Source organism: Heterocephalus glaber, unplaced genomic scaffold, assembly GCF_053883595.1.
Source record: "Heterocephalus glaber isolate CG9 unplaced genomic scaffold, H.glaber_assembly_v1.0 deba00001428, whole genome shotgun sequence".
NCBI classification, from domain to species: Eukaryota; Metazoa; Chordata; class Mammalia; order Rodentia; family Bathyergidae; genus Heterocephalus; species Heterocephalus glaber.
In genome coordinates this window covers 23,533,032-23,547,792 of record NW_028258293.1, presented here as the reverse complement: position 1 = coordinate 23,547,792, position 14,761 = coordinate 23,533,032, and the positions used below count along the sequence as shown (strand labels likewise).

At 37.9% G+C, this 14,761-nt stretch overlaps 1 protein-coding gene and 1 long non-coding RNA gene across 3 annotated transcripts in view; one reads left to right on the top strand and one right to left on the bottom strand.

Moving 5' to 3' along the window:
- Positions 1 to 360: 360 nt before the first annotated feature.
- Mrpl17 (mitochondrial ribosomal protein L17) lies at positions 361 to 1,809 on the bottom strand. The gene is made up of 3 exons (XM_004863413.4): positions 1,436 to 1,809; positions 1,121 to 1,189; positions 361 to 823 (listed from the first exon to the last, which is right to left on the bottom strand). Exons 1-3 carry the CDS (start codon positions 1,607 to 1,609, stop codon positions 536 to 538), a joined length of 531 nt encoding a protein of 176 aa, XP_004863470.1. The 5' UTR covers positions 1,610 to 1,809; the 3' UTR covers positions 361 to 535.
- An 87-nt stretch (positions 1,810 to 1,896) lies between these two features.
- LOC147828019 (uncharacterized) overlaps positions 1,897 to 14,761 on the top strand; it is a 36,673-nt gene continuing 23,808 nt past the window's right edge. For both annotated transcript variants that reach the window (XR_015451463.1, XR_015451462.1), the window contains exons 1-2: positions 1,897 to 2,106; positions 2,221 to 2,318. This is a non-coding gene — a long non-coding RNA (uncharacterized LOC147828019). The remainder of the gene's footprint in view (positions 2,107 to 2,220; positions 2,319 to 14,761) is intronic.

Genomic DNA, 14,761 nt, shown 5'->3' with positions numbered 1-14,761 from the left:
AGAGGAATGGTTGCAGTGTCCCCCAAAGGTGCCTTGGATATGGATTAAACAAGTTTTATTGCCAGATGTTCATCCCCCCCCCCCCCCAGCAGGAAGCAGTCTTTTTCCAAGAAATCCTAGAGGCTGAGTCCTATGCTGGATATCAAAATACAATCATGTCAGGGAACAAGTCTGGGATACAGGAATCATGCCCCATCTAAATTGGTACTAAGAAAAACAACTACACTAACCAAACACAATCCAGATCTAAGAACCAGAAACATAAACCATGAATTTACTATCCTAGGTAGACTGAGCATTTAGATGGTTCTCATTTTTCCAGAAACCCTAAGGGAATTAAAAAAAAACATTTTACATATATTCAAGGTAAGGAATTTTATCTTTTGTGCAAAGAGAGGGACATCTGGCTCCCCAGAAGGTTCTGAGCCCCATTAAGACTGTTCATTTTACAACTTTAGCTCTAGTTCTCAGACATTCAAAGAACTCCATAGGCCAGTCATCATGGCGACTGAAGAAAACCAGAGTCCAGTTCCAGTTAAATCCTTGGTGTTTGAACTGTATGGGAGCTGTGGAGACTTTTTTCTTGGTTCTTTTGGAGGTCCTGCCGAAGCCCCTGGAGCAGCTGGTTTAGGAGTGTAAAGTTGCTGTCTTTTCGAGGTAGAGGCAGAGGTGGGAGGCAATTCCCTTTATATTCGATCACTGCCATCTTTGCCCGATCCTGTTCACTCCGATTTGGAATCTGCACCATCCTTGTGTAGCCCCCATTCTGACCTTGGTACCGAGGGGCCAGTACTTTAAATAGCTTTGGGATCAAGTCTTTCTCCTACAGGACAAGAATTATTCAGCAGAGAGCAGAGTCAGGAACAATTGCAGGAGCATTTAATCACTGGAAAAGATAGGGTCCAAACCCACGTAGATAGGCCCCACTCCCTAATATAGTAAAAATTACAAAGAAGGATCACTTATAGGTAATAAATGTGCAGATTTATATGCACATCGAATTCAATTATAAAACATGATTCTTATTTAATTCACAACACTAGTCCACCAGTAAGTGCCCTAGCTTAAATCTCACAGGAAGCAGAGGGTTCGCTTTGGGAGGAGGGCTAGGGGAACTCACGGTGAGCCAGAAGTCAGCCATTCGCATGGCTCGTTCGTTGGTGTCTCCCAATTTTCCATAGTCGATGAGCTGTGAGGTCAAAACAAAACGAATGGATCCAACCAGAGCAAAAAACTTGGTGTTAATCTTCTACAGCAGGACCTCAATTCCTTCATTCCACTAGCAAAGCTTCTAATCCTAGAAACTGGCCTGACCTCTAAACTGTCGTTCACCTAAGGCGCAAGAGGAGTGGGCTCAGCTTAGAACACAGTGCTGCGGCACCCAGTTCCTAAACGCAGCCCGTCCCGCCCCCCACAAGGCCCTGCAGCTCCTCACCTTCTCCGCGTAGCCCCGCATCTCGTCCACACGCGCCCATGACGCCTCGATGCGTTCGTGTCGCACCAGTCCGGTGAGCAAGTTTCTCAACAGGTGGATACGGGACTCGGGACCAAGGCCCAGGCGGCGGTATACGCGGCCGTGGGAAATGGCGGACGCCACTGACAGCCGCATGTTCGCAGAGTCCTCCAGCCCCTTGGGGCCGGAAGTGGAAACTCTCAGGCAAGACCCGGCGGAGGCGATTTCACGAGACGCATGCGTTGTAGTTCGGTGCGTGGTGGACGTGTTTGCGCATGAGTATGAGAGCCTGCCTTGTTGGCAGTCTGAGGAGGGCGGAGAAGGGGTGTTGACATTTTGCAAAGGCAGCGAGCTGGGAGCCTTCGAGCACCGCTAGCGCTTCACTGCGGGCCAGGGAACTTGGCGCCCTCTACCGGCATCGGGAGGCCAGCGGGTTTCTCTTGTGCTGCGTCGGCGGGCTTGTGGCGTTTAGGGCTGTGGTACGCTCGCCGCGGAGCCTACTGGGAAAGTGAGTAGGAGCGCAGGAGGGGCGCCTGCGGGGATGGTGCCACCGAGCAGTGGCGAGATGACGTGTGGGACACCCAGGAGCGACGTTTTTAAAGTTTTTAGTGGTAATGGTGAAATGAATAATAATGCTCAGAAAAGGAACTCAGGTAATAAACATTTTGTTTTACTGACGAAAGTAAAAATTTCACTTTAAAATTCTAGCACTAAAAGAAAAAAAAGGTCAGTATTTTAGTCACACTAAAATTTTTTTTTTGAGCCAGGTTGTAGCTGTGCAGCTCAGTTTGGCCTCGAACTCGCGGGGATCCTCCTGACTCAGCCTCCCAAGTGCTGGGATTACAGACGTATGCCACCATGCCTGGCAAGTTATATAAATGTACTTTTTGAAAAACGGGAAAACATGCTCCTGTATTTACGTGCTAAGTATTAATCAATATCGTCATTGTTTTAGAGCTTTAACATCTGCACGTTTACAGTGATTCTCATAATTGCTTCTTGTTATGGATTGAATTGAGTGCTCCATCTCCAAAGATAAGTTAAATCTTAACCTGCTGTGACCTCAGAAGGTGATCGTAGAAAACAGGCAAGGGTTGGGCCGGGGATTTAGCTCAGTGGTGCCGCTGCCTGCCTCTATCTTTACTTTTAAGTGACCAAAGAATAAAAAAAGTTTCTTTCATATGAAGCAACAGTTTTACAAATAAGGAAATTTACATACATGTGTATATGTTGGTGGAAATTTATACAAATCACAAAAACAGTAAATTTCACAATTTCACTCCTATCTCCTTTCTTTGGGAACAATTCCTGCAGCTTTCAATTTTCTGTGTAACTGGCACTGCAAAATGGAACTTTAAAAGTTAGATTTTTTTTTTCCTTTAGAGACAGTGGCTTCTCCAAACTTTCTCAGGTCTGTGATATAAATGGCTGTCCCCAGTTTTTAGCCCAGAAGACTATGCAGATGCTGGGACCAGGAGGTCAAGTCTGGTTTCATTCCCTCAGGCTGGAAGGGAGAGGTCCAGGTCCAGGAAGGAATGGTTCAGCCAGAATATGTGTATTGGCTCATTGTATTCCCTTCCCCACTGTGCCTTGCTGTAAGAGACTCCAGCAGGTCCCAGGTGAGATGGTGATTTGAGGTAAATGGGCCCCTCCATCTCCTCAGAGATAGCTTTGAATTAATCCCATTTTCTTTTTACCAAAATAAATGGCTTCCTTTGATCTGGTGAGTGACAAACAAATGAACCTCAATATATGAAACTCAGTGGCCCCAGTAGAAAATTTTTACTGAGGTATTTTCATCGGAAAACAATTTATAAATTTCTGTTGGTAAAACCTTATGAAGGTTTCTTTTGTAAAATGGACGTTGACGTTATTTGAATCATTGTTTAAAAAATGTGCCCTCTTGGTGAAAACAATTGAAATGTCAAACATTGTCCTTTTGAATTTTTCTGGAAATATAAGATCATTATCTCTTGTTTTTTCTAGTAGTCTTCAAAATTTGATTCATTTTTCTTGTCATTTTCCTTATATTTTGTTACTGCAGTTCCTGGCTTTCTCCACAGTTTCTGTGGGCTGATACTCAAAGGACAATTTTAAACCTTGATGTTTTCTTGTATGTTATCAACCTTATTTGCAGATATTGTGTCTGATTATTTAAAAAACACTGTGCAACTGAGATTATTTAAGTCTACTGGCTTACAAGCAGGGATATATTGTACTCCAAGGGTTGGAGTCATGAAATACACATGAAGTAAACTTGAAAGATGACCAACTCTTATGAATTTATTGTTAACAGTAGTATGTATGGCAGAGTTTGTGTAAATGATAGTTCTTCAAAATAATGTTTTTGTAGAATGAAGTATTGTTAGGAGATAATTTCAAGCCTACATACATATTATTATGATTATTATAATACAGTAATCATAGTAATAATTTAGACCTACAAAAGATTTCTTTGCTAAGGTTGTTGTATCACTAACATTGTCTAGAATTATTGTACATATGATAATAGAAAATGAATTGACTTGTAGTTTTGTTACTACTTTAAAATTCTTTTTTTCTTTTTTTTGGTACTGGGGATCGAATTCAGGTCCTTGCGCTTGTGCAGCAGGCAGCGAAACCACTGAGCTAAATCCCTAGCCCTAAAATTCTTTATAGATAACTTGCCTGTTTATTTTTGTGCTCAAGGAAGACTGCTCTTACCTGTCAACTCTTGTTACCCACTGATTCCAAGTGTGAACAGAGTCCCCAAGGAATAGTACTCAGAGTGAATCTGAATATTCCTGGGTGATCTAGGACTTGGAGTAAGTCATGACAGCACAGATTGAGCCCCTAACGAAGTGTTGGTCAATCTGAGAGGAGTGAGGAAAGTGGTTTCAGGTAGTGTTTTGGTAGGCGGCTGAAGAAGAAAGATCCCAGCCTTTAGAAATTTTTTTTTGGGTCTGTATCTTCTGCTGGGAGAAAGGGATGGGATCTGCCCACAGCACTGCACAGAACCTCTAAATGCCTGCATTCTGTTCTATGGAAACCTCCATGATGCAGTGTTACTGGATGGGGTTCCTGTGGGACTTCTTTCCAGGTCCTTGATGTCCTGAACAAAGAATTGGATAAGACACACAGAAAAGGTAGCGATGGTGTACATTTACTGAAGGTGGAAGTATACTGTAGAGGTTGAAAGCAGGTCTGTGCTGGTGAAAAGGTTCACAGCAGCCCTGAGGTTAAAGTGAAAGGGCTTTTTAATATCCAAGATACCTGGATTGACCTCCATCTCATGCAGATAAGGCATTGGGACAACTGTCTTAGCAAAAACTCACTTGGCCTCATGCCAGGTGTAAACTGTCCTACCAAAAATAGCACTTTGGTCTCTTGGTAGATGTAGATGAAGGATCAGAAACAGTGTCTTTTGATTGATTGTGTCCACATGTAAGTGAAGGATTGAGAACAGCATTTTCTGATTGGTCCTGTGAACAAATAAAGGATTGAAAATAGCATTTTTCTGATAGATCAACAGTGCTCAGAAGTTGACAGCATGACATCACTTTGGGTCCCATGTTCTGTGCGTGTCGGCTCTTTTTAGGAAACATCTCACTTAACTTGCTAGCCATGGGGGTTTATGACCTTTGACACATTTCCCCCAATTGGTTATCCAGTTTGCCCCAGCCCTAATCTACCTCAGCAGCCTTCTTGGAGCCATTACAGGTAACCTTGCAAGTGCCTAATCAGGGATTCAGTCATAATGGTGGGAAGCACTTGTTAATTCAACTTCAAGGCAACTTCTGGTTCTGTCCCTGCACTAGAACATTGCATGTCTAGTCTTATCACATGGACTGACTTTTCTTGCTCTGTGTGTGTGTGTGTGTGTGTGTGTGTGCGTGAGCATACTTCCCACCCAAGTCAGGGTCCTAACCGTTCCCCGAATCTGCTTTAAGATTGGACAAACACATGGCCTGTTTCTAGTATTGGATGGATGGAACAGTGATCATATTAGGCCCAGTTAAAATGAGTTTTTCCAGGGCCGGGGATTTAGCTCAGTGGTGCTGCTGCATGCCTCAAAAGCACAAGGTCCTGAGTTCGATCCCTGGTACCAAAAAAAGTTTTTCCACATTTACTCATTAGGATATCGAGGATAATAACAAATCAGAACATACCCCAAATGGAAAGAAGCAATCATGAAAGGAATTGAATTTAGAAAAATATGCTCCTTTTCATATGCAACTAAATTCAAGGTGTTCAGGGCTACACAGGGGTACAGAATTTGGATAGAATCACACCCTTTATGCTATGTTTCTCTCTGGAAGTGGTTACTGGCTGTTTCCAACTTGGCTAACTTTTTCCATGTGGTGTTCTTTCCCCTCCCTGCTTTATTTCCTTGTATTATTATTGATTTGAACTGCCTGTTGCTGAAATTCAAAGGTCCTTCAAGGTCAGAGAGGAACTCTGACTCATGTGTTTCATCTTCTTTGCCCTTGACTCCACCCTCAAGCTTAGGACTCTGCTTTCTAAGTTTTCCAATGCAAGTTTGTAAAAACAAAACGAAAAAGAACTTGGAAAAGAAAACTTGGATTTTTTTTTTGTCTGTGTCATTGATAATTACATGTTTATTTAGAACAATTATTCTCTTCTTTCTCTTTCATTTGATAGATAGTTATTGATAATTTATTATTTGGTGGGAACATGTTAGCTTTCATCAGATATTTTACTAATTTTGTCTCTGTGGTGAACATTCTTTTTTCTCTGACCTTTTACTGTTGGGTCTATGTTATTTAAAAGATCTCTTCAGATCTCTTCTCTTTCATATAAGCCTGAACTTAGAGATGACACTGGCTGTACTATTTGTAAATGAACTATTTTGTTTTTCCTTTGAGTTCTTTCTCTCATCCTAGCTGACATATTTCTTCCCTACTGGATATTGGTTCTTTATCCTGTACTTCCCTATTTTATTAAACTTTGAGCTGAATAAAAAGCCTGACAGTAGGCACATCAGAGGAGACGTAGCTATAAAATAGATCCATTGGAAGGAGCCTTGCTGGTCACCCAGTCCAAACATTTTTGACCTTTTTGGTGCCTTTTGACCAAGACTGACAAATTCTATTCTACCGAGAATGTTTTTAAGTGAATAAAATAAAGCATAAGGAAAGTAATTGTATTGCTATCAAAATACTTTTTAAACATTTCCAAATTTGTGGCATCAGTGATATGCACTGTTTTGATAATATGCTAAATAACAAGACCTATTGGTAGGTTTAATAATCACTATAGTTTTTCAAAGTAGTAAACATGAGTAGTACTTTGAGGTATTCATAACAACTGTAAAGTGCTACAAAAATAACTAATTTCTACTGTAAAGGATTATTTTACTAATACTGTTGTGATATGCTGCCAGAATGCAATTTGAAGAAAATGTTACATTTCAGTAACAGATCAGTGAATATAAAGGCATTTTCTTTTCCTCTCAAAGTTTACTGATCTTCAGAACTTTATTCATTGACCCTTTGGGTGTCTGTGACCTCCAGGTGAAAAACACCTGAGCTGTTGTGCAGGTGAGGGGACTGAGGAAGATACATGTGAAAAAAATTAAGAGAAATTCTGTTCCTGGAAAGAGAAGAACTACATTTAAATTCAAGTGTAGCTCAGTAATGAGTATCAAGTCTGTACCTCCACCCCAACCCCTAGGTTCTTTTAAATATATGTTAAAATTTAATTATGCATCAAGTAATGGACTAGCTATTGGGGATTAAATGGGTAACTATCTTTTGAGATATATAATCTAATGAGAAATTAAACATTATGTAGCTATCTAGAGTTATTTTACATGCTTAGGAACACTATGAGTTTTTGTGGAAATATGTAATGGAGGAAATTTAATTTAACTTACGTCAGGGAAGGCTTCATTGAGGAAGTGATGTATAAGCTGGAACCTGAGAATAATATAGGAGTTAGCTAGATGAAAAAGTAGGGCAGAGGTGTTCTAAATGTTGAAGATCCAGAAAAAAAAGAACATGGGGGTATTTCTGGACTAGAGAAAAATTCACTGTGATCACAGAAAAAGGAGTGAATGGGAAATGGAGAATGTTAAGTCAAGTTTGGAGCGCTGTATGGATCACATTGTGCCTGACCATGTAAAGCATATAAACAGTATTGGACTTTGTCTTAAAAGGCAGTAGGAAGTCACTGTAGTCTTTTGAGTAGAGGAATGATATGATCAGATTTGCTTTTTAAATAGATCTCTTTAACTGAGCTTGTGGAAAATAGGTAGAAGAAGTAAGAGTAAAGTCAAGGAAACCATTTAAGAAGCTCTTGGGGGTAGTGTAAATAAAAAGATGATGACTTAGAAGAGGTGGTAATTTACTCAACAAATATTTATTGAATATATTCACAGTCCTAACAGGAGACATATGGCATAAAGTATATAAAATATGGGCTGTATGTATGCCCCCCCCCCCCAAGTAGTGCAGGACATCAAACTAGCAATATCGGTGCCATTACTACCTTTAGGCCTGAACAGTAGGAACTGCTCCTTGGGAAAGGGAAGGTAGGCAGGGTAGCTGCATGTATGGTGGGAGCAATGTACGGAGAAGGTAGGAAGTGCAGGAAGGAGCCTGGAGGAATTAATAAGTGCTGTCTTTTCTCTTTTTCATCTTTTGCTGGAAGCTAGGAGCTATCCAGAGACAAGAGGGCAATGGAGCCTACCTTTGGGGACAGAACAGGACAGAGAAGGATGGAGTATGTATCTGGGGAGGCAAACAAAATATCCAGCATAAGCAACAACAACAACAAAACATACTAAGCCTCTGCATTCATATATCTTATAATTTAAGAAAGCTATCTTCAAAAAACATTAGTATGTGTTTGCAGTACATAATGATTACATTCATCATGGCGAGTTGATACATATACGTAAAACATCTTAATTCTTTTTTAAAAATTAACTTTATCAGTACAATTTAGATATACATAGCAATCATATTCATCAAAGGGAATTTGTACCTATACATGGTATATCTTGATTCTTTTTCTCCCAATCACCTCCCTTCCTTTCAACCCCTCCCTCCATTTACAGAATCTTTGTTTCTATTGTTTTTCTTGTTTTTTTCCCCTTTCCCCCCATCCCCTTCACAGTTTCACTTTCCCTTTGAACAGTTTCTTCTTATTTCATATTATCTATTATACATTTTTGTCCTCATTTGCCCTTTCAGTTTCTCACTTCAGAGAGACAATGTGATATTTACACATGTGCCTGTTTATTTCACTTAAGAGTATAGTCTCAAGTTGCATCCACTTAGCCATAAATGTCTCAGGTTTTTCTTTATGGCTGAGTAGTACTCCATTGTATAAAAAAACCCACATCTTTTTTTTAATCCATTCTTGGTTTATGAGCATTTGGGTTGTTTTCCAAGATTTAGCTATTACAAACTATGCTGCTATAAACATGGGTGGTATTAAGGGTGAAATGGCACCTTTAAAATGTTATTTTTGGCTCATGATGGAATTTACTGAAGTCAGCTATATTGTAATAAGAATAATAATATTTGTTTAATGACTTCATTTAACTCTCAATAATTGTTAAAACAAACAAATGTATTGTTCCTAAAGGAAAATATTGTTGAGAAAATCATAGAAGTTATTGGTAAGAAATGTTGGAGATGATGCTAATTTTATCCATATGACAAATTCATGGCAACATAATGAACTTTTATTTATCATCTATCTAATGTAGCTTAATCTTTTGTCTTTTGTGTCTTTGCATTCTTATTAATTTCAGTAATGAGAAAAAACTTAATGAATATTTTTATTTACATAGGTGTCAGTTGCATATTTCATATAATTTCAGGAATTAGGAGAAGAAAATTTTATGTTTTTTCCAACACTTTAATGTTACATATAAGATAAAAAACAATGACTACATGTATTGGAGGTAAATTAATCATCAACATTATTCAGCTCATAAGAGAAATGTTTTATGCCTTCCCCTTTTAAATAGCTTTATTGAGGTAAAATTTTTGTAGTATAAAGTTGTTTCATTAGCTTTTGAACAAGGTTTTGATATTGTAAATATATACTCTTTAAAAAAATTAACCTTTGGCTAAAAGTCTTTTACTTGCCACTCTTCAGCTAATTCTCAGGTCATTTTTTTCATTCCTGCTATGTAGATGGGAGTCTCAGATTAGCTTTACTTGAAGATATTACTTCTACTATAAATAGTGCCTTCAACAACAATAAGTACCCTTTTAAAACCCTACACTTCCAAGTGGCCCACCAACTTTTCTTTTTGCTGTTAATTTCTACTGAACCCAGTCTTATTTTATCATTGGATATTATATTCACTTAAGAATAAATGAATTAATTAAAAAATCTGACCTGTCCTTATCTTTAGATGTATTTTTCTGTGAAATGTTTCCTTTTTATGTTTAAGGATTACTCATCAGCAAGTCGTGGTAGTACTTGTCTATCTGTAATCCCAGCACTCTGGGAGGCTGAGATAGGAGGATTGCAAGTTCAAGAACTTGTCTCAGAAAAAACAACAGAAAAAGGGATGGGGATGTAGCTCAATGCAAAGGCCCTAGTTCATTTCCACATTCTGAAAAAACAAACAAACAAACCCTTGATCACAAACTTGACTTGTAAAATATTTTGTTGTGCTCTGTTATATACTAATAAAAATGAGAACTGAATCATTGTGGACATGTTGACATGTAATCAGTTGACATGTAATTTAATTTTATATATGTATTTTGGTAACAAAAAGCTTACAAAAAATATGCCAATAACTCCTGTAAAATCAGCACAAAAGTGTATGAAAGAATCGAGTAGGCACTTTCTAAAAGTGAATATCCAAACAAGAAAGCATGAAAAATGTACAATTTTATTATAAGTAATGAATATGTATATCAAAACTACTTTGACAGTATATATATTATATACTCCAGATTGGCTAAAATTAAAATCAATAAAACCAAATTTTGATGATATAAGAACTAGAACTCATACGTTGTTGCTAAGGGTGTAATTAATTCAGACACTCTAAAAACTGGTATTCTTTATTGAAGTTGAAGTTATGTATATACTCTGACCTAGTAATTCTATTGCTAATATATACCTGATGGAAATATGTATATAAGTGCCCCAAAAGCAAATCCAAGCAAGTTTTTAGCAACATTATTTAAAACATCCCCAAGGTAGAAACAACCCAAATGTTTCAACAGTAGTGTAATGGATAAATGATATGTTCATATCATGAAATATTATATAACAATTTAGATGAACTGATACAGTGTCCAGGTAGTAACATAAATAGATGTCACAAATACACTCAATGAAGTAGGCACAAAACATACATACTCTATCATTCCAGTAGCCTTCACCCAAATGTAATCTCTGGTAAAAAAGGGTTATAGTGATTAGAAAGAGGGTGTGAGGGGTATTTCTGGAATGTTGGTAATGTTCTACAATGACCTGGATGGTGATTGGTGGATTGTATTTGTGACAAATACATTGAGCTGTACACATACAATTTGTTATTTCTAGTATAACTATGATATTTCAGATAAAAAAATCATATCTTCTATAGCTTTCTGATTTACTGAGGGTTATTCTGTCTTTGAGTGTGGTACTGATAAAGGTCCCTCAAACTTGTCCATGTCCTAATCACCAGAACCTGTGAATATGTTTATGTAATTTGGCAAAATAACTTTGCAGATGTCATCAAAATAAGGATTTTGAAATGGGGAGATTATCCTGGATTATCTGGGTGGGCCCAGTAAGATCACAAAGGTCTTTATAAGAGGGAGGCAGTAGGATCAGAAGGTGATGCAGCATAAGAAAAACTTGACTGGCCTTTGGTGGTGTTGAAGATGGAAGAGGGGAGGCATGAGTCTAAGAATCCAGGCAGTTTGTAGAAACTGGAAAAGGCAAGGAAAGGAATTTCTTTCAGGGCCTCCCAAAGGAACAAAATCCTACCAAAGTCTTGTTTTTAGCTCCATAAGACCTAATTATAGCCTTCAGAACTAGAAGATAAATCTGTTATTTTAATCCACCAAGTTGTAGTTTGTACCATATGAAGAGAAAACTATAATAGTGAGTTACACACTATGCATCAGAATATATTGCACATAATAGATACTTTATGAAAGTGTATTGGATAAATGGTCAAACTTCCAAAATGGCCAGACTCTTAATTAGGATGAAGGAATTTTACAAGTCAGTGTGTTTCCATGAGACTTCAAGATGGTATCATAAGCAATGGCCAGTTTTCTTCTAGTCACCCTCCCTCTAATCTTTAAAACTTAAAACTTCCAAAGGCCTGGAGTTGAAGTGATCAGAGGATAGATATCAGATATAACAAGTTGAAGATGAGGATGTGGATGAAAATTGCATGATTAGAGCTTCTCTTTAGTCCATCTGAGGCATTCATTTTTCTGAAAAGAGCTAAGAATTCTTTAAAAAAGACCTAGGAGAGCCAGTCCCAGCACCCGGGAGGAGGCTCCTCCCCCCACCATTCCATGCTCCTAGGGCAGAGAAGGTGAGCCAGTCCCAGCACGTGGGAGGAGGCTCTCCCGCTGCCATTCCATGCTCCTAGGGCAGAGAAAGTGAGCCACACAGGCACCAGAAGCACCCCCCACCCCGGGAAATGAGAAGACACATAAACAAGCCTCAAAAACAGACTTCTGGATCACCTACAGCAACCCCAAAGGAAAACAAGATGGAACAGTCTGATACTCAACCACCTGGATTCCCTGAACTGGCAACAAAAGAGGATCTGGGAAAAATGAAGTCAGAAATAATTTCGCAGATAACAGCAAAGATTGTGCTCATGGTGCAAGACAAGATTAATGAATCTAGAGAGGACACAGATAAAAAAATAGAGGATCTGAGGAACATGATGGAATCCCAACATAGGGAACAAATGGAATCCATAAAACAGATGCAAACAATTTCCAGGAGATTAAAAACTCTATCAAAAGTCTGTGCAGCAGAATGAACCAATGTGAGGACAGAATTTCAGATATAGAAGATAAGATTGCATTTAGTGACCAGGAAAAGAAAAATTGCTTTAAAATTGTAAAGGAACACGAGAAATCAATCCAGCAGCTGCTAGACAATGCAAAGAAGAATAACATAAGACTGATTGGAGTCAATGAAGAAAGAGGAGAGATGCAGGTGACATAAAAAACTCTTCACAGAAGTGATGGCAGAAAACTTCCCAAGCAGGGGAAAAGAACTTGACATACAGATAAGTGAGGCATATAGGACTCCAGCTAGCCTTGATCAAAAGAAATCTATATATAGGCATATAATAGTTAGGATTCCAGAAACCCAACAGAAGAACAAAATTCTACAAGCAGTGAGGGAAAAGAAACATCACATACAAAGGAAAGCCTATCAGAATCACAGCAGACTTCTCAATGCAAACCCTCAAGGCAAGAAGAACTTGGAGTGATGTATCTCAAGCCCTAAAGGAAAACAGCCTCCAACCCAGACTGATGTACCCTGCAAAACTATCTTTCAAAATTGATGGAGAAATAAGATACTTTCATGATAAAGAGCACCTTAGGAACTTTGCGAATACCAAACCAGCACTCCAGAAAATTTTAGACAGTATCCTAGGAAAAGACAATGAGGATCACAACCTCAGGAAGCGCAGCAGAATGAATCCATTGGGTGTGACAAATTAAATGCAAAGGGGGAGAATCCAACAAAAAGAAAAAGTCGTGACAAGGCTTTTAAAACTTAACTTCATCTCCCTAATGAGTGTATAATTCAATCTTGTTATTGTACTGATTAGTATTTTTCTGATTCTAGGGTTGCACATCTTTCCTTGTGCTGTATTGGCTATTTATCATCTTCTTGTGTCTACTTTTTAATTGGGTTGTCTATTAATAAGCTGTAAGAATTCTTTATATATTCTGGTCATAGGTTATATGCATTGTAAATATGGTCTGTTTAAGGACTACTTTTCATTTTAATGATGTCATTTAAAGTTCTAAATTTTGATGGAATCTCATTTATCAGTTTTTTTCTTTTATACATCATGTTTTTTGATTCCTAGGAAGTTCTTGCCTACCCTAAATTCATAAACATTTTCCCTTATAATTTCTTCTTGGAGTTTTATAGTTTTAGTCTTTCATATTTAGGTTCATAGATCCTTTCAAGTTATTTTTATGTATGGAAATAAAGGGTTGAGGTTAATTTTTTATATACAGATGCCAGGTGTTCTAGTGCCATTTGCTGAAAACACTGTCTTTTCCTTGGCTCTTGAATTGAGTTTATATTCTATAAAATGTTAATGTTAAATAATCTTTCAAAACTCAGTGGACCATATATGTGTGGCTGTATTTCTCGATTCTCTGTTTTATTCCAATGATCTATATGTCTTTCCTTACACCAACACTGCCTTGATTACTGTAGCTTTAGAAGAAGTTTTAAAATTAGGTACTAAACGTCTTCCAACACTGTTTTTTTTCTCTTTTTCTTTTTACTTTTCTAGGTCCTTTGTACTCCTACATAACTTTTAAATTTCAATATCCAATTCTTCATTTATAGCAAGTATACATAGACCTGAATTTTTATATATACCTTGTGTTTTCTCATCCTGCTAAATTCAAATACAAGTTCTAGGGGCTCTTAGAGATTTCATAATATTTTCTCTGTGGATGATCATTTCATCTACATATAAAGATTTTGCTTCTACCTTGCCAATCCTATCCTAATTGTGTCATTTTATTGCCAGACTATTTTGGTTTAGGCCTAGGTTTCAAAGTTTAATGGACAGATGAAGAGTAAGCATATCTACCCTTGTTCCTCACCTTAAGGAGAAAGTATTGTATCTTCTCCATTCATATCAGGCATTCTTTCTGGAAGTATGGAGTACATGTCTTTAATCTGTTGAGAAGGTTCTGTTCTACTTCTAGTCTTCTGATAGCTTTTAGCATGAACAGCTGTGGAATTTAGTCCAATACTTTTTCTCCAACTAGTGACAGGATCATATGGCTTTTTCCTTTCCTATGTTAAAATGATGACTTTTGGGGGTGGATCTTCCAATGCTGAACCAACACTGCCATCCCTATAACAAAACCACTTTCTACATCCTGCCAGATCTGACTTCTAATAGTTTGTTTTGTTACACAAATTTCTATGTGTTCATACTTTTTTCTTCTATTATCTTTATCCAGTTTTAGGATTAGCACAATGTTGATTTCCTAAAATGAGGGGAGAAGTGTTCCTTTTTTTTTCTGCTTTAAATGTTTGATATAATTCATCAGTTAAAATGTATATGAGCCTGCTGTTGTCATATAGGTAGGTTTTCAAGCT

Bases quoted from the DNA above. Each gene is read 5' to 3' on its own strand.
- Mrpl17 (XM_004863413.4), bottom strand. From the start codon at position 1,609: ATGCGGCTGTCAGTGGCGTCCGCCATTTCCCACGGCCGCGTATACCGC. The intron at 1,190-1,435 runs GTGAGGAGCTGC...TTGACCTCACAG, and splicing joins TGCGGGGCTACGCGGAGAAG to CTCATCGACTATGGAAAATT. The intron at 824-1,120 runs GTGAGTTCCCCT...CTTGTCCTGTAG, and splicing joins TGGCTGACTTCTGGCTCACC to GAGAAAGACTTGATCCCAAA.